The following is an 18,989-nucleotide window of genomic DNA, read 5'->3' on the forward strand; positions in this document are numbered from 1 at the left end:
CACTTGACCAACTGAACCACTTAACGTGTTCCTAGCAAAGATTTCTGAAGTGAGCAGAACGGCCGGGGTAACCACTATTCACTGCTCGCTGTGGGTCCCGACAGACCCTTAACTGGGCGTATGCAGATATACAGAGCTGTATTTAGTTATGTGAGTGGGACTTTACCCTATAGACTATTCTGTGAATTTCTTTTTTCTACCCCACAATCTGCCACGAACACTATGCTATGTGATATAAGCTCAAATACCTGCCTTTCCCCCACTTTGAATTGCTGTATGGTGTTCCAGTGGTATTCCACAGAATAGATCTACTGTGATTTATTTAGTAACTTAATAGACAAGCTTCGATGGTAAACCTATGCTGTGTGATGCAGGTGGCATTTTAGAAGTGAAGGCATGAATCAGGCATGTTAAATTGATTAATGGGGAGAATTGAGACCGAACATTTAGGGTCCCTATAGTTTGAAGAGTTTGGACTGTGTGGGGCTAGAAGCTTGAGTTGATAATGAATCGGAAGCCACAGGGAGAACCCGCTTCCTTCCGAGCGGTCTGCCTCATGCTGAGGCTTCATAGGCGAGGCTCCAGGTGCCGGCTCTGGGACAGCATGGAAGATGGGAGGGCTTTCTGCCGAGCACCTGCTCAGATCCCATTAAGATTAGCACTGAGTCTGAGCATGACCGCTACGGAGAGGGCAGTGTGTTGGTGCCGAGAACTGGCTGGGACTGTGGACCTTGCTGCAGCCTTGGATTGAGTAGCGAGAAAGCAGCTAGGGAACGCTTGGATAACAAAGCTATAGGTGAAAGCGAAATGTGGCCTCGGAAGGGTACGGTCAGTGAATAGGCACCAGTGGCTTTGCCTGGGTCATGGGGCGGGGTGTGCTTCTGTGGTTCGTGGGAGAGTGAGTTTGGGGTTAGAAGGGAGTTCTAGAGCGGGTCACCGAACAGAGGAGTGGGTGGGCAGTGTCATATCTCTGTTTTTTTTTATGTTTATAGTATTATTTTTGAGAGAGAGCGGGGTGGGGGGGGGCAGAGGATCCGAAGTGGGCTTCGTGCTGTCAGCAGCGAGCCCGATGTGGGGCTCGAACTCACAAACCATGAGACCATGACCTGAGCCGAAGTCGGCCGCTCAACTGGCTGAGCCACCCAGGCGCCCCCCTTTTTTTTTTCAGAGAGAGAGAGAGGCCGGCAGCGTCCTATCTGGAGCACACACACATCCACAGAGGTGTGCTGTGAAGCTGCTCTAGCAGCCGCACAGGCAGCTGTGTCTGAGCTTTGGTGCCAGCCTGGCTGCCCCATTAGCCAGTGAGGTAGTGGCTGAGGGTCCTGGAGCCCCTACGAAACCAGATGCCTTGGTTACTGCGAAAAAAGCCCAGGCTTTGGAGTCTGACTAGGCAGGGTTGCAATCCTGGCTTTATCAGCCACTATATGGGTGACATTAGCCAAATTAAATTCCCCAAATGTCAGTTTCCTCATCTGTAAAATGGGATGATGGTAGCTCCGATCTCAGGATTATTGTGATCCAGAAAAGAAGGAACAACTAGCAGGCTGCCTGGCCCCATAATAGATGTTGGAATACACTCCTCTGCCTTTCTTCTTTCCACTTTGTCCCTCTGCTTTCTCAGTCATTATCCACAGAGCTGCAGCTGAGGCTCTAAATTACTCAGGGGCTGTTCTCCACTCTATTCTCTCTTCCCTTTTTGCCACTAGCTACTGTTTCTCATTCCTCAAGCTGGGGAAGCTTCTGGAGAGGCTATTACATGTCTGTGGGTGCAGGCTGCTGTCTGCCCACTGCCTCCTGAGCAGCCCAGCATTGGCTTCTGCTAACTTCTGGGGATGGAAACACCGGGGTCCTCTACCTACCAGATTGACACAGTGAATGAGCCAGTTAGTGCCTCGGGCTTCCTCTGGGACAAGCTTCTGGCCATTAGAGTGCTTTCCAGATCCAGTGATCTCCTTCTTCAACCTGTCACGGTGGTAACAGACCCGTGGTGTTAATGAACGAGGCAGCTCTTGTCCAGGGGTTAGCACCCCAGATCTTTGCTGGGCATTGACTCCTGGCCACTTGGTTTGCACAGATCCCTGGTGGGGACCTCTTTTCCACTCCTGGAGAGTGCACAGCCGAGAGCTGATCTGCATATTCCCAGCTCAAGTAGATGGTATCTCTTCCCTTGGAGACCTGTGCTCCTGCCCCCACAAACTTCCAGTGAGGTGCACACGGAGCTGTTTGCTCCTTTAAGAGATGGGCTTTCAGGGGCTCCTGGGTGGCTCAGGCACGGAGCCTGCTTGAGATTCTCTCTCTCTCTCTCTCTCTCTCTCTCTCTCTCTCTCTGTACCTCCTCTGGTGCACACACATGCTCTCTCTCTCAAAATAAATAAACTTAAAAAAAAGAGAGATGGGCTTTCAGAAGGCCACTGGGAAACCATCCACTGGTCTTCAACATGTGTGTTCAGTGCAGTTATAGGCACTTTGTAATGAAGATGCTGTTGACTACACTTGTGTCACCTACCTGCCACGTGCCAGACCCTGCACTAAGCACTTCACCCGATCTGTCTCCTAAGGTCCCCTCGAGCCCCGATGTCTCACAGGTGGCCGAGCTGACATTTTGGCTCAGAGAGGAACACTGCCAAGCTCCAGGAGGGGCTGGGGTGCAGTGGCTCCTCCTGGAACCAGGGACACAAATCCCACCCCACTTGCTCTCCGTTTCTGATCCTTGCTTCTTTCTGCTGGAAAGCAGATGAGTCTCTGTCACATGTTCTTACTCAAGTCTCACACTTTGACCAGCGCTAGGTCTGCCTCTTTGGCCTCACTCCCAGGTCAGAGAATCCCAGGGAGGGCTCTGATCGGCCCCATTAGGTCCCCTGCCCAGCTCTGAGACCAGAGGACAAGGGACCGTGCTGGGTCTGCCCGTTGGGTGGGCGTGGGGTTAGGAAGATTGGGACAGCTGAGATGCCAGGTGTCCAGCATAGGGTGGTAGGTATCCCTCTTTCCAGATGGGAAAGCCAGGGTTTGGATTTCCAAGGTGACTAATCCTGGGTAGTCTTAGTGGCAGCAGTGGGACAAGAGTCAAGACTGACTCGGAGCCCCTGCTCCTAGTGCCATACCACACTTCTCCCTCCAGGTGGGGGCCCCGGGCCCCCTATGTGGGCTCTGCTGTAGAGAAGGTGAACACTGTGCTTCAGGTCTTCCACAACCATAGAGTCCAGATCGTGGGCCCAGAGAAATACAAAATAAAGGAGTGAATGGTACAAATTATGGGAAGTATGGGCTCTGTGAGTGTAGGAAGTGAAAGGTTAACTGGGTGGTGGTGGGGAGGATGCTTGCTGCAAAACAACAGTTGGCTTGAATGTCTTTCCACCTTTGCAAAGCTGAACTAGATGGATTTTCTTTTTTTTTTAATCTTTACTTCAGCATCTATGTCATGGGCTTGGTCCTGGAGTGGATCAAGAACAACGGCGGTGCAGCAGCCATGGAGAACCTCAGCTCCGTCAAATCGCAGATGATTTATGACATCATTGATAATTCGCAAGGATTCTACGTGTAAGTTGATGGACTTTCTCTCACATCTTGCCTCTTGTGAATTTATTTTCTTTAATTAATTAATTAAAAGGTTTCATTTATTTTTGAGAGCACGCAAACGGGGGAGGGGCAGAGAGAGAGGGGAACAGAGGATCCAGAGTGGGCTCTGTGCTGATGGCAGCGAGCCTGATGCGGGGCTCAAACTCATGGAATCGTGAGACTGTGACCTGAGCTGGAGTCGGACGCCAAACCGACTGAGCCACCTGGGTGCTCCTTGCCTCTTGTGAATTTTCACATGTGTATATGACGTGTGCCTTTGAGAAATGGACACGTTTCCCTTTCTTCATGTTGAAGTGCCAGTGAGCTGGGTGGTCATGGGCCCCAGCAGTTGGAGGCAGGTGGGTTTTCCCCTTGTACAGCCCCACCTGCGGAATCCCAGGCCTAGGGACCTGTTTCCTGGGGGGTGGTGATGTTTCTCACACCAAAGATCTCTCCTGGGGAAGAGTCTCAGTTCTTCCTGGGGCAGACCCCTTCTCCCACTGTCTGCATCCTTGGTACATCCCTTGGGAAAAATCACGCAGATTTGCTGGAAGCGCTCCCCTTTATGTAGGGACTCCACTGGAGGCCCTTGGTATAAACACCTACTCCTGATCCCCTCAGCCGGGTCGCCTACCTTTTTAGAAGTTCACTACTTCCGTTATTATGGGACAAATATTCCCATCCCAGGCCTGCAGTCTATGAATGAGGAGACTTCTAGTTAAACATTTTTGTGACTGGGGAGCCTGGGTGGCTTAGTCGGTTGAGCACCGACTTCAGCTCAGGTCATGATCTCACGGTTTGTGGGTTTGAGCCCCGCATCGGGCTCTGTGCTGACAGCTCAGAGCCTGGAGCCTGCTTCAGATTCTGTCTCCCTCTTTCTCTGCCCCTCCCTCACTTGCACTCTGTCTCTCTCTCTCTCCCCCCCCCCCCCAAAAAAAAAACAAAAAGCAAAACAAACAACAAATTTAAAAAACCAAAAAAACATTTTGGTGACCAGAAGATTCATGAATGTGTGTTGACTACTGGACCCGCTCCTGTGAGGGACAGAGAAAACGTATGGGCCTTGTATTCGTCTCCTAGAAGTGCTGGAACAAAGATTCACTAACTCGATGGCTTAATGCAACAGAAATCCATTCTCCATGTTCTGGAGGCCTGAGGTGCAAGGTGTCAGGAAGGCTTTGCTCCCCCCAGAGACTCCAGGGAAGAACCATTCTTTGTGGCTCCAGGCATTCCGTGGCCTATGGTGCATCACCCCAGTCTCTGACCTCACCTTTGTTGTGTGTCCTCGCTTCTGGTTGCTGGATTTGGGGCCTGCCCAGATAATCCCAGATGCTTTCTGTCAACTAGAGACCGTTAACTTAATTACATCCTCAAAGACCCTTTTTCCAGGGGTTAGGACATGGATCTACCTTTTGGGGGGCCACTATCCAGTCCCCTACCATAGACCTCTCACCAGAATGCTGAATGTGAAGCACCTAGCACAGTGCCTGGCACACAGGGAGCTTAATAGATGGTGTTTTCATTTGCATCCACCCCCCCCTTCCAGGTGGCATACAGGTGTAGGAGACTTTATGCTGCGTGTATGTACATGTACACACATACGTGTATGTTTGTGTGTACACATTTGTATGCATATACATAAACACATAAACACATACTCATTTACCAAGCCTGAGACCTCCTCAGTGACTGTTACTCTTTGGGTTCCATGATAGTAACTGACTGATAGGAACTAGAGAATGTATATTCTTCTTTGAGAATTCAGTGTGCCACGACAGATGGACAAGACGATGCTTTAGGCCTAACTTTTAATACTTCTCCCTGACCACCCATGGGTGGTGGGTGGGGGTGTACTTGTGGAGTAGGTAGGATAAAGCAGCATGCTACTACTCCCTCTGTCCTTAAAATGCTTTTGGCTTGTTCCTGTGAGTTCTTGGCATGCAGTGACCCTCTAGCCACAGGCCCTGGGGGAGTTGGGTTTGGATGGACGCCTTAGCCTTTAGGCTTCTCCCCCACATGTGGTCTGGGGAGAGGTGTGCATGTTGTGCTTTCTGTCTACTCTGGTTCTGCACAACAGCCAAGCACAGACTGGGGGCTTGGTAGATGATCCGAGGAGTTCACAGCCAAGGGGTCAGTGATAGTTACTATAAGCTTGGAGCAGTAAGATGATAATGCTTTGCCTGCAGGTGTAGGGGGTGGTTTGAATGAGCTTGATTGCACCTTGGGCATGAGTAGAGTTAGTCAGAGGAGGGCAAAAGTACTTTTAGGAATTTTTAGGAAGGCAGGGCCCAGCCCTGCAAAGGTACTGAGGGGAGAAAGTACATTGTGTTTGGGGAGCTAAGAGTGGGTTGCCTAGAGGGGATGGTTGTGCTGGAATGAGAAAGAAGGTCTGGAAAGGTCTGAAGACACACTTAGTCAACCTGTTTAATCTTCCACACATCCACCTATCCACCTATCCACACATCCACACATCTACCCCCCCCCCCCCACCTACCCTTCTAACCACCCATCTGTCCACCCACCAACCCATCCATCCATCTATCCATCCCATCATGACCCACATGCCCAACCGTCCATCCATCCATCATCCATCCACACACCTGTCCATCCATCCATCCATCCATCTATCCATCATCCATCCACACACATCCGTCCATCCATCCATCCCATCATGACCCACATGCCCGTGCATCCATCCATCCATCCAGTAAATTTTCCTGAGCACTTGTCTGGGCTAACCTTGTTCTAGGCCCTGGGATACACAGAAGAATAAGGTATCTTTCCTGACCCCCACAGTGCTCAGAACCTGAATGTGAGTGAAAGCACTTGGCTGTTGTGGAGGGGAGACCAAATTTTCTATTAGCTTTTGGCTCCATTTATTTCTAAGGAGATGTGTAGGCATGAAATGAGAAGACAGAAAGAATGATAATGCCTCTGGAAGAATCCAGAGAATTAGAAGCAAAACAAGGCATAGGAGAGAAACACTGAGAAACCCCAGAATTCCTTTTTCCCCCAAGGTTCTTATACTCCAAGCACGCAGCCTGGCATTTCCCAGAAGACAGCCTGCTGAAGCCAACATGGCAGGCGGGTTGTCTCCTGAGGAATCAGGTCACTTTCCCACCTAACACTTTTCATTTACTTATGCACAACCTTGACCCGGAATTTTCATCTTCAGAGTAAACCTCTTTCTGGGAACTTCCATCCGCCCTGGGCTGCCTGCCCAGAAAATGTCATCCTGGCGCCTGACGTTCTTGTGGGACCCTGTTACTGGAGTCAAGCGGCCTTTTGCTTGCTCCCCGCTCAGTGTTTGCAGTGGGTGCTTACTAGCTCTTCCTGTATTCACTTGGATTTTCAGGAACTTCTTCGCTTGTCTTTTCAGCTATAGACCTATGGCCCCTGAGGGAGGTGAGCAATTTTAAAGAAGAATACCAAATAGCCTAGAATTAGACTTTGTCACTTACCACCATCTCTAGCTCCTTATTTTTGTTCTGCCCTCCGCTTTGGCTTCCCCCAACTCATAAGGCAGCCCATTACTGAACATGGTTCTGGGCAGTTTCTAGGGGGTTGTACCAGCTCTGCCAGTGACCCTGGCATGGACTTCGACACTAGAAAAGTCAGCCTTCGAAGTCCCTGAGTTCATTACATAGTCTAACCATCCACATGGTGCTGGTTGATGCTGACTTGAGCCCATGTGGACAGTGAACCCCTCTTTGCCACTTATTAGCAAATGACCTAACTGCTCCAGACTCTGTATCCTTATCTGTACATTGGGTGTAATGATGGTATACTTTTTTTTTTTAGTTTGTTTATTTTGAGAGAGACAGAGACAGTGCAGTGGGGGAGGGGCAGAGAGAGAATCCCAAGCAGGCTCCGCACTGTCAGTGCAGAACCTGACACGGGATTCAAACTCTTGAAACCATGAGATCGTGACCTGAGCCCAAACCAAGAGTTGGACACTTAACCAACTGAGTCTCCCAGGTGCCCTAATGGTACATACTTCTTATGACTGTTGTGAGAAGTAAATGAAAATCCATGTGAATAAAGAATATATAACAAGGGTTATAGCGTGGGTTACCTTATAGAAAGCCCTGGAAGAAGTACTTGGCACCTAGGGAAAATTCCTTAAGAGTTAGTTCCTGGGGCGCCTGGGTGGCTCAGTCAGTTAAGCGTCCTATTTCGGCCCAGGTCGTGATCTCACTGTTCATGAATTTGAGCCCTGCGTTGGGCTCTGTGCTGACAGCTCAGAGCCTGGAGCCTTCTTCGGATTCTGTGTCTCCCTGTCTACCTCTGTCCCTCCTCTGCTTCTGCTCTCTTTCTCTCTCTCTCAAAAGTAAATATGTAAACATTAAAAAAATAAAAAATAAATTAAAAATGTTAGTTCTTAATATTATTATTTTGTGTTACTATGGGAAGCCCTTAGAATGGTCCTGACACACAGTGCTCACTATATATTAGATACTAATTTTGATATTATAAAGATGTCCAAGTGAAGGCATCCGTATCCAGACCTGAGGTCCCCTTTCTTGTTACCTTCTTTTGGGGATCAGACCTTAGGAAAGAGGGGAGCATGGATGGGTCTAGTGATAACACTAGCATAAAACAAAGCAGGCAGAGCCCTGGTGCTTTAAGGTACACATTTTATGACCGCACAGCCCCGTGAAGCAGACAGTAAGCCTGTTTTCCAGAGGCACAGACAGGTGAAGGTGAAGGTGGCGGCTGGGAAGCGGGAGCAAGCCAGGATATGCACTTGAGGATATGCACATTAAGGACCCCAGGGGCGCTGGGGCCGGGGTCCCTTAACTACTACACTAGGCAAACTACAAAACTCATAGACTGTGACTCTCTATTCGTAATGCAGGGATCAGTGGAAAACCTTAGAAATGATCAAGGTCAGAATTGTGATTAGTTACAGCTAAATATGTAAATGTCGATTACTTTGCTGTACTCCAGAAATAACAATGAAAAGCGTGATGAAGTAAAAAGATCCCATTTGTAGTAGCCACAAAAATGATAACATATCTACAAGTAAATCCAGATGCTCATCTGGGCAAGTTAATGCAAAAGGATCGCTGCAAATTTTAAAAAATAACATATTTACATTAATCAAATGTAATGTTAATGTACAGTCTCCTAAAACTCATCCATGTTAACCTAGTGTGGCAGTGGTAGGGACAGACAGTATTACCGTCTGTGGAAGAGTCAAGGCCAGAAGCTGTCCATGTTTGCTTGAGAATTGCATTTTATTTTTAAAAATTAATTAATTAATGAATTTTGAGAGAGAGAGAGAGAGAGCTTGGGCAGGGGAATGGCAGACAGAGAGAGAGAGAGAGAGAGAGAGAGAGAGAGAGCGAGAGAGAGAGAGAGAGAGAGAGAATCCTAAGTAGGCTCCACACTGTTAGCACAGAGCCAGATGTAGGGCTTCAACTCAAGAACCGTGAGATCATGACCTGAGCCAAAGTCGGAAGCTTAACCAACTGAGCCACCCAGGTGCTCCTACTTGAGAATTGCATTTTCAATTAGAGAAGAATGTTCGAAACTTTCTAAAGTTTTGGTATTTGAAGCATTGTAATCCATTTAGACAAATTGTAGAGTTAGATATTTGCATCATGCCATGCTCAAAAACAAGTTCTAATTAGTCAAAAGATCTAAATGCAAGAAACTGAAATAAAAATACCAGAAGAAAATATAGGAGAGAGTTTAAGTATTTGGAGTATAGAAGGTCTTTCTAAACAAGCCATAAAACTCAGAAGCCATGAAATAAAAGACACTTAATTACGTGAAAATCTTTAAAATTTACACAGCTCATGACATCACAAATAGAGTGAAAACAAAAACAAATGACAGACATGAGAAAAGATGTGTAGTAGCAAAAGATATAAGTGACTATCCTTGGCAAGAGCCCACAAGTGGAAAACGATAACCAAATACAAATGGGGTGGTTGCTAATGGTTTGAGCCAGTGACCCAGAAGAAACCCAGCTGGCTAATGGGCAATGAATGCCAACCTCCTTAAGAAATGCAGATTATAATCAGGAGATTTTGTTTTTCCCCTCTGATCAGGAGAAATTAAAAAGATTGATAGCGTCAGGCAAGGGAATGCACTTGGTGTGTCAAGTATAAATTTGGATATTTCTGGAGTGACGTTTGCATCACCCATCAGAATTCAAAACTCTCCCTCTCTGCCCAAGGAGTTTTACGTCTAAGTAGATGCCTGTGTCCTTTCTCTTTGTGGATACAGAGGTGTGCCTAATTGTGGATACAGATACATGCCTAATTTGGTCCCTGCAAGTCCAGTGCTGTTAGGTGAAGATCTGTAGACAACCAGCATGCCCATCAGGAGGGGTGTGACGAAAGAAGTTAGGGTCCATCCTAATCGGGTAACGCGTGCGGTGAGAAGGGTGAGGGAGGTCTGTGTGAACAGACGTGGGAGGCTGGACACGTTCTGTCATTGGGATAGGAGAAAAAAGTAAGTGTAGGAAAGGATGATGCATGTATTATTTCACTTAGAAAACCACAACATGTATATTTGTAAGCCCTGCATAGGTGTGTATATACACATATGAACGTACATATACATGTCTGCACACACATTTGTATGTTTAAAAAGATGCTGAGGAATGCACACCAGGTTATTGATGGTAGCCGTCTCGGGGAAGGGGATGGTAGATGTCTGCATTTTGACTCTAGATTTTCATAAGTTGTATAGAAATTTAAAATTAACTTTAAAATAATGTTTATTTTGAGAGACAGGGAGGGAGAGAGAGAGCGAGGCTGAGTGGGGGAGGTGCAGAGAGAGAGGGAGAGAGAATCCTAAACAGGCTCCAGTGCAGAGCCCAGCTTGGGTCTCGATCCCACTAACCATGAGATCACAACCTAAGCCAAAATCAAGAGTCGGGAAGCTTAACTGATTGAGCTACCCAGGCGCCCCTAAAGTTAGCTTCATTTAAAAAATCTGGCAGTAAAGAGAGGCCTCGTGATGGTGTTTTGCAGGCTTCTGTCCCACCGGGTGCGTTCTTTTCCTTGCTCCCTGTGCTTCTCAGCTTCCTCATAGAAGGACATCGCTGAAGCTCACGTCCTGTGCCCTGCCAACCCTCACCCCCTCTGTGAAGTGGGCGATTGCTGAAGCAGTGCCTTTGTCCCACCCGGTCCGCTCCGGAACCTTGAGAAGTCCTTGTGTTCCTCAGGGGTCATTCTGGAGCTCTAATCCCAGAGACCCAAAGGGTTTCTCAGCCGCATGCATTTGAGGAAAACTGTATCCCTATAGGAAATGATCATGCGGGGAGCTTAAAATTCATATGAAATTCATGACAGGCTCCGGGACGTTTAGTAGGAGTCAAGAAACTGGTTTAACCCTGTGACTGCAGGATTTGCTAAATTTATCAGGCCATGGAACTGCTTTTTCAGTAATCCCTCCCACATCCACTTTTACCATAGACATAGTGGGAAGCCCTGTTTAGAGTTTCTCCTTAAATCTTTGTAGTCCTGGGATTACCCGGCTGATTACACCCTGCCTACCAGGACCCACCCTAGCTCTCTCAGCCTTGACACCTTCTGCTAGCTTCCGAAATTCAGTAGTAACTCCCCAGATTGCACACGGGGGAGCAGTGGCCAAGTGCAGCCCACAACAGTGCTTTGTAAAGCTCACAGAGCGTTTATTTTACTTTATTTTATTTTATTTTATTTTATTTTATTTTATTTTATTTTATTTTATTTTAATTTTAATTTTACCATTTTTGACAGAAGGAGAGAGCATGAGCGGGGGAGGGACAGGGAAAGAAGGAGAATCTCAGGCAGGCTCTGTGTCGCCAGTGCAGAGCCCACGCGGGGCTCCAACTCCTAAAACTGCGAGATCATGACCTGAGCCGAAATTAAGAGTCGGAGGCCCAACCGACTGAACCACCCAGGGGCACCTTGCAGAGTGTTTAAAACACAACTTAAGCCGATATCGGAATACGGGAAGATCTTTAAAAATCCAGATTTCTTCATTTTTAAATTTTTTTGTGTTTATTTATTTTTGAGAGAGACAGACAGAACATGATTGGGGGAGAGGCAGGAGAGAGAGAGACACAGAATCCGAAGCAGGCTCCAGACTCTGAGCTGTCAGCACAGAACCTGACCAGAGCTTGAACCCATGAACCGTGAGATCATGACCTGAGCCAAAGCTGGACGCTCAACCGACTCCAGATTTCTTATTTCATAACCCATGTGTCCCTGACAGTGGAGTGGGGCTGGTGGGGGGGACTTCGGTCAGGAGGACCATGTGTTTCAAGAAGAAGAAGGAGCATATTTCCCTGGGGAGGCAAAGAACAGGGCAGTCACATTTGTTAGGTAACAAAGGGAGTTTGTGCTGGTGTGGCCTATGGACCTGTTCTCATTTATATGACAGCGGGGCCCCTGTTGGCATTTGAGTTTACCCCCCATGCTTGAGGCTCCCCAGTGCCCCTGCCTTAGTCACAGGCCCTCATTCTTCCAAGCAGGAAACCTCTTTGTAAGAGCTTTCTAGCAGGTCTCTCCACCTTCTGGTGTTCCCACTCTGTTCTCCTCTGCGAGCCATTGTTCTTTTTAATTCCCTATACGGCCATCACACCAGATGGGGGCAGTGAATCCCCTTTAATCTTTGCTTCCCTTCTTGAGCCTTACGCCAGAGACCCTCTTGGGCTCAAGGGAACGACTTGTGTGCCAATGCATGGCTCTCCTGCTGCCATCTGCTTTCACGATAGAATGGGGTAGATTTGGGGTGGGGGTGAACTGTAAATAAGATATTTCATTCTTCCTCCTTTTAATATTTTTCTCTTCTTAAATTAGACGTGCTTTGTGCTATAATTGGACCCTCCTGTTGGGAGCCTGAGGCAGCAGAATATCAAGAGGGTAGCCAATGAATTTTTAATTTAAATGTCAGCCATGAAACCTACCACCTAGTGAAAGGGGGGTGCGTGGAATTCGGGCTCAAAGCCTATTACCGGATATTTGGTTTCCCTCCTTGGCGTCTCTTCTGCCTGTGGGTGTGCACTTGACTCTTATTAACTTTAACAGGAATTATGTATGTGCCCTTAGGGGAGAGCATAACTTTTAACAGGGGCCTCCTCACACTGCTTTTATTTGCTGTTTAATTTTAATGAATCACACCCTGTGGAAGTGTAAGAACAAAACAGGATGAGCTTGAAAATGGAGAAGGGGTTATTACATATTTGACTCTTCTTTATTTTGGGTTTAGATGTCAGCTCTTCCATTTGTCTCCTTTGATTGTCAATGGGACTTAATCTTGGCTGCTTGTTTTTCAAATCAGAAACCGAAGTCAAATTTCTAACCTTTCCTAGATAAAAATTCACACATCATTTCATTTTTGAGAGTTTGTATAAGTCTTGAGCAAGGTGCTGGGAATAAAAAGATGAATTTGTTGAATTTAACTGATACTTATATAGTTTAATATGTTCCAGGCACTATTTTGGATTGTATCAGTTACCTGTTTTGGCATCCCAGATCAGGCAAGACAGTTGTTAAAGCAACGGCCATTTTCTTTGCTCATGACTTTGGGTCAGTAGGTTGGGCTGGGCTTAGCTGGGTGGTTCTTCGGCCACTCTCACTTGGGACGTTTATTCATTCAAGGTCATCTGGTCATTCACCTGGAGCCAGTGGTCTACAATGACCTCACTCACATGTATAGGAGTTGGTGCTGGCTGTTACCTGGGCCTCTTTCCAGCAGGCTAGCTCAGGCTTGCTAATATGGTGGCTATGTTTTAAGAGGACTGCTATGGAGGCCGCATTCCCCTTGCAAGTTGCACAGCAACACTTCCGTTGCAGTCTCTTGGTCAAAGCAAGTCACAAGGCCAGCCCAGATTCAAAAGGTGTGGAGAGCTAGACCCCGTTCTTGCTGGGAGAGCTCTAGAGAATTTGTGGCCATTTAAAAATATACCTCAATATACCTCAAAAACTCCCTATAAGTCGTGGCTCTATTAATCCTCATGTCAACCTTAGAAGGTATGTTCCATTACTCTTCCCACTATTCAATAAATGAGGAAAGTGAGGCACAACAGAGAGGTTTAGTAACTTACTCAAGGTCACACGGCTTGGGACAATCAGTGTTGACAAGTGATTCGAAAGCTGTTCATTATTAAGTTTTTTCAGCCACTCTTAGGACTGACATATTTTTTCTTTCTAGCCTTGTAGAGAAACAATGTCACATTGTCATGTGGCTGCCATATGTTAGAAGCTCCATGTATGTTGTGCCACTGAACTATCACAACTAATCTGAAATGGAGGTGTTATTTGCATTATTTAGGTGAGAAAACTGAGGCTCATGGAAAGTAAGTACAAGTCATACAAGGCAGTGCTAACTCACTGTTCCATATGCAAGAATGATCTCCTTAAGTAAAAGTTATAAAATGTCCTGGGGCAGACTTTTTAAGTCTTCTATTGTAATGACAAAATGTTTAAAACAATTTTTCTGTTGATTGTTAATGGCTGTCGCACATTTTGGAAAAGTAACTGGAATAATAAACATGCTTTTCAGATGTCCGGTGGAGCCCCAGAATAGAAGCAAGATGAATATTCCATTCCGCATTGGCAATGCCAAAGGAGATGATGCTTTAGAAAAAAGATTTCTCGATAAAGCTCTCGAACTCAATATGATCTCCTTGAAAGGGCATAGGTGAGTATGCTTCCAGATCAGAAGCTCAGGTCACTGGTGTAATGTTCCTTTTTTTTTTTTGAAAATTTTTATTTATTTATTTTTTTAAGTTTATTCATTTATTATTTCTGAGAGAGAGAGAGAGAGAGAGAGAGAGAGAGAGTGAGCACGTGCGGGGGAGGGGCAGAGAGGGAGACACACACAGAATTGGAAACAGGCTCTAGGCTCTGAGCTGTCAGCACAGAGCTGGATGCGGGGCTCAAACTCACAAACGGGAAGATCATGACCTGAGCCGAAGTTGGATGCTTCACCAACTGAGCCACACAGGTACCCCGTAGATTTTAAGTGATCTCCACACCCAACACAGGGCTGAGATCAAGAGTCGCATGCTCTATTGGCTGAGCCAGCCAGGCGCCCCTCCCCTCTTGCTTATAGAGCCCTTAGCATGATTCCCTGGCTGGGTGCATGGTGGAGCCACATCTATAGGCTTTTGTCAACATTACTTTTGAAAATGTGTTAGATGACCTTTATGGCACAGAGGTTGCCGTCTCATGTCTGGTGAGAAAGGATCACTCTTGCTCCTGCTGGGCATCAGAAAGTCCTGCATGCTCTATGAAAAAATGTGTCCTCACCACGTGGGAGGTGAGACATCTGTCCTGCAGTGGTTGCTAGCCCCCTCCTCCCTACCCGGCAGGCCCATGGATAGCTGAGTTAATCTAGGTCATGTGTGAGCCTGATGGTCCTTCACTGCATTTGGGAGAATTTCCTAATGATGAGAGGTTTGAAGCTCCTGGCCATCTGTGAGGCTTTCAGGTGACAGGTTGGGCATGCTGGCCTCAGGTGCTGCGTCGGTCTCAGGAGCCGGTGACGGTGACTGGGAACTGGAAAGACGGTTGTCTTGATGCTAAATTGGATGCTTTTGTTCTTCATGGTGGCATCTTTGGTCCCTCTAGGTCTGTGGGAGGCATCCGGGCGTCTCTGTATAACGCCGTCACGATTGAGGATGTGCAGAAGCTGGCTGCCTTCATGAAGAACTTTCTGGAGATGCATCAGCTGTGAACACATCTTAACCAGCGTGTACTCTGCCCTTGAACAGTGTACAAAATTGAAAGTAACTCGGCAATGACGACAGAAACTTAGCAGACACGGTATTTTTCTCGGGTGAACATGCTTATCATAGATCTCGTTTTTCAAAGAACAGCAACATGTCCACAGCTGTGCAAAGCTGGGGAGACTTAACGGCCACCACCTTAATTCTGACTTGAACTGGAAGCATTTTAAAAACCTTTTGCTTTCCTAGTGAGTTCCAGCTGATTTTGTCCTTGCTGCTACTTTTCCTGGCTAGATCTCAGTATTCAAACTCGCCTGTGGACTCAATTATGCAAATTGAAGTTACTTTCTCTGGAAACACAAAAACAAGGCATGGAGGCTGGGTGGGGACCTCTAGGTGCTGAATCTTGATCCTTTACAGAATGACACAGAGGGGTGTCCTGGGTTCTGCACCTGTTACTTCCAAGTCCACACTGACCAGGTAGTGAGTGTTTAGGGGTTCTAGGCTAAAAGGCAAACTGGGGATCTTTCTTTATACTGTTATTCTCATAAAGAGATAAAAGTGATATACTGTATGTTTATATAGCAAGGTGTGTTTTTTAATACCCAATAGTTTATATTCTATGCAACATGTTTCTAATAATATGGTTCCTAGTGATGCACGTAGAGACCTTAGAATCATCGATCTCACATAGTATGCGTTACGCTTGCAACGGTATGTCCCTCCCCTCTCTCTTCCCTCTTAAAAAAACTGCTTTGCAAGATTTCAAAGTTCCCAAATTCCCTTTTACGTTCCTTTTAGTGGGGAGAAGAGAAGGTTGCTTGGTGGCTTTGCTCTTCATTTTTCAGGGAGGCTGTTAAATTAAAATTCTCTGTTAAACTCCCTTCTCCTTTGTTCACTTTACGGTTCTCTTTAGAGTGTTGGACCAGTGATGCTGTGAGTTCCGGAAGATCTTTGCTGAAGAGTCTTTTCCCCTATTGTTTATCCGTTGTCAGTATTTTCTCATGACTATGTGGAGGACATTAAAGTCTTAAAACATCTAAACCTTTGTCAGTGAATTTCTTTACCTGCTTTTTATTTATTGATTTTTTTTCAAGCCCCTCAACTTGGGGCTCAAACTTACAACCCGGAGAGCCAGCCAGGCGCCCCCACTTTACCTGCTTTTTAGGCGCATTGTTCTGTTAAAAAATTTATGATGGAAAAACTTGTGCGTGAAAGTAGCATCGGATGAGGGTAATTTAGTTCCACCAATGGTATGTAGGTGTAAGACCTGAGACCTGGGTGCGTCCATTTTTTTTTTTTTTTTTTTTTTTTTTTTTAATGATTCCATGCACTGGTGGCTTTCCATTGGCTTTTGGAATGGACGTTATCAGGAAACCACCTTACAGCACAGCTCTTGGTATAAAGGTCTATGAACTCTGTCACATGGAGGCCAGAAACATGCCAGCAGGACTGTTCTGAGTGATCTATGTCTCATTGGTTTGTGTAATAGGGACTCCTGATCTCTTATCCCAGCTCTGCACCAATAGGTTGGGTTATTGAGGTTCCCTGGTCAGGGCTAAGCTTCCCTGGTCTTAGTTCTTTCAGCTGTAAAAAGAAGGATTGAAATAATTCCCCCACTTGTCCCAGAGATGTTTAAGAGCTTAAAACGAGAGCTCAATGCAAGATATGAATAATAACTATAAGAAATGTTTAAATAGTGAGAGCCAGCCAGCCCATGGAGGCCACTCAGGTATTCACATGGAATAGTGCTCAGCGTCTGCCTCACCTTCTTCATTCTTTCATGATGGTAAGTTCCTGTGGTTTGTACCAATCCCGAGTCTCCCAAATGCCACTCCTTCTCTTTTTTTAATGTTTTATTTTTTGAGAGAGTGCGAGCGGGGGAGGGGCAGAGGGAGGGCGACACAGGATCCGAAGTGGGTTCTGCACCAACCGGTTGACAGCAGAGAGCCCAGTGTGGGGTTCGAACTCACGAACCGTGAGACCACAACCTGAGCCAAAGTCAGATGCTCAACTGACAGAGTCACCCATGTGCCCCTCATGGCCACTTCTATCCACTCCTGTTGCTGTGGCCTGCTCTGCTGTCTGCCCTTGGCGGGTTACTTCTGCAGCCTCCTCTCTCCCAGCCCCCACCCCTGCACAGCCAGCTGGAGTATTACCTCCCCTCATGCTCCTCCCTGGTAGGTAAATAAAAAAAAAACCAGGGTTCTCAGTCTGGCGTTGTAACTCTGCAGCATCTGGCCTGGCCTCGTCTTTCTTACAGTTATGGTTCTTGGAATGGTCCGTGCATTCGTTCTCCCACGCTGTGACACATCCACAGTGGCCTAGAGTTCCTGCCTTATTTGTGCCTCCATTGGAACAATGCTCCTTTCCTTTGTTCTCACAAGGGTGACCCTTTATCCCATCACACACCTGCATTCTCTCCTGAGACATCTGCTTATCTCCCTTTCCCCATAGAGCACTGTGGAAGGAGCCTTGTCTCTACTTCCAGCACCGGCATCCTTCCCCTTAGGAGGGACCCAACAACGGTCTGTTTAAGGAATGAAAAGTCTTAATGAAGGTCATATCGGTCTTCCTGAGTTTCACAAACTGAACCTGGAGTAAAGGCAAAGGTACAATCTTACATACATGGATTATTTTTAAAGCTTAGGGTACAACATCCATTTTCCGCTAAACTGATCCAGTAGGTGTGCGGTTGAATGGGGAGATTTAAAATCTTGGAGGGCTCCCAGACCCATTCTTCTAAATCTGTGAACGCTTTTGGGAAATGGTCACAACAGCATTGTGTGAGTGCCAAAGGGAGCGACTTGTTGGGACTCCGATTGCTGGGAGGTGTGTGTCCAGTGAAAACCTTGCCCTTTGTATTGTCTCAAGTGAATGAACTGATGCCAACCTGCTTAGCACGTGGAGAGCGGTGGAAGGGGATGCAGGCTCCCGGGTCAGCAGGCTGCAGGAACCAGAACCGGCTGGTCTTCCCTCTAAGATTAAAAGCAAAGCAGATAAAACGAGTGTCTTTCAGACCTTGGTCAATCTGTAAGGCATAGTGGCCTCACATTCCTCCAGATGCTCCAAATTCTACTCACTCCAAACTGAACTTGGAGTTTGACTTTTCTCCTTCAAAATTCTTGCCCATACATAAATCATTCTAATGCCACTTGAGTGGGAAAAAACAAAATCGTTCCCATGTTCTTCGTGTTTATCTCCGCACACTATTTGGTCTCCAACACTGTGGTTCTGTTCTTCGCACGAGAAACAAAATTCGTGTTCTGTCCCGGTCTTCATTCCCCCGCTACTGTATGTTTATCTGAATGTTCAATGCCGCTTCATCACAATGTAGCTGATCCTGGAAGGTTTGACAAGCCCTTTGGTGAACTATGCGATGTAACAAATAATAATTCTCTCGCCCCCACCTCCTTTGGAGGTGAAAGCGCCACTAAGGCCCATGAAATGGACGAGACCCACTGATAGATGAGATGTTCATTTCTGCCGAAGGCATTAGCTGGTCTGGCCTCGTATCACTTCATGATTAATGTTTGTTGTAATGTGTTCTTTGGAAGGAAAATAAAATGAGGAAGAATTTTCTCACATTTGATCAGAATGAACATAATTAAAAAGTGAAATGCTACTGGGTTTGGGAAGAAATCAATCACTTTAATTGGAAAGAAGATTCCTTGCCTCTGTCGGTAATTGGACTCTTGGTAATTTAGAATTGGAATCCATGACAGTTTGTGATAAATTGGCTCCTTTTGGGCCTAAA

At 46.5% G+C, this 18,989-nt stretch overlaps 1 protein-coding gene across 1 annotated transcript in view; it reads left to right on the forward strand.

The window, feature by feature from the left end:
• Positions 1-16,276, forward strand: part of PSAT1 (phosphoserine aminotransferase 1) — a 33,158-nt gene extending 16,882 nt beyond the window's left edge. The window contains exons 7-9 of the mRNA XM_043566417.1: positions 3,409-3,537; positions 14,065-14,202; positions 15,135-16,276. Coding sequence (XP_043422352.1) covers positions 3,409-3,537; positions 14,065-14,202; positions 15,135-15,240 — 373 coding nt within the window. The 3' untranslated portion in view covers positions 15,241-16,276. The remainder of the gene's footprint in view (positions 1-3,408; positions 3,538-14,064; positions 14,203-15,134) is intronic.
• Positions 16,277-18,989: the final 2,713 nt, after the last annotated feature.

The sequence above is a fragment of the Prionailurus bengalensis genome, chromosome D4 (assembly GCF_016509475.1).
Source record: "Prionailurus bengalensis isolate Pbe53 chromosome D4, Fcat_Pben_1.1_paternal_pri, whole genome shotgun sequence".
In the NCBI taxonomy this organism is placed as follows: domain Eukaryota; kingdom Metazoa; phylum Chordata; class Mammalia; order Carnivora; family Felidae; genus Prionailurus; species Prionailurus bengalensis.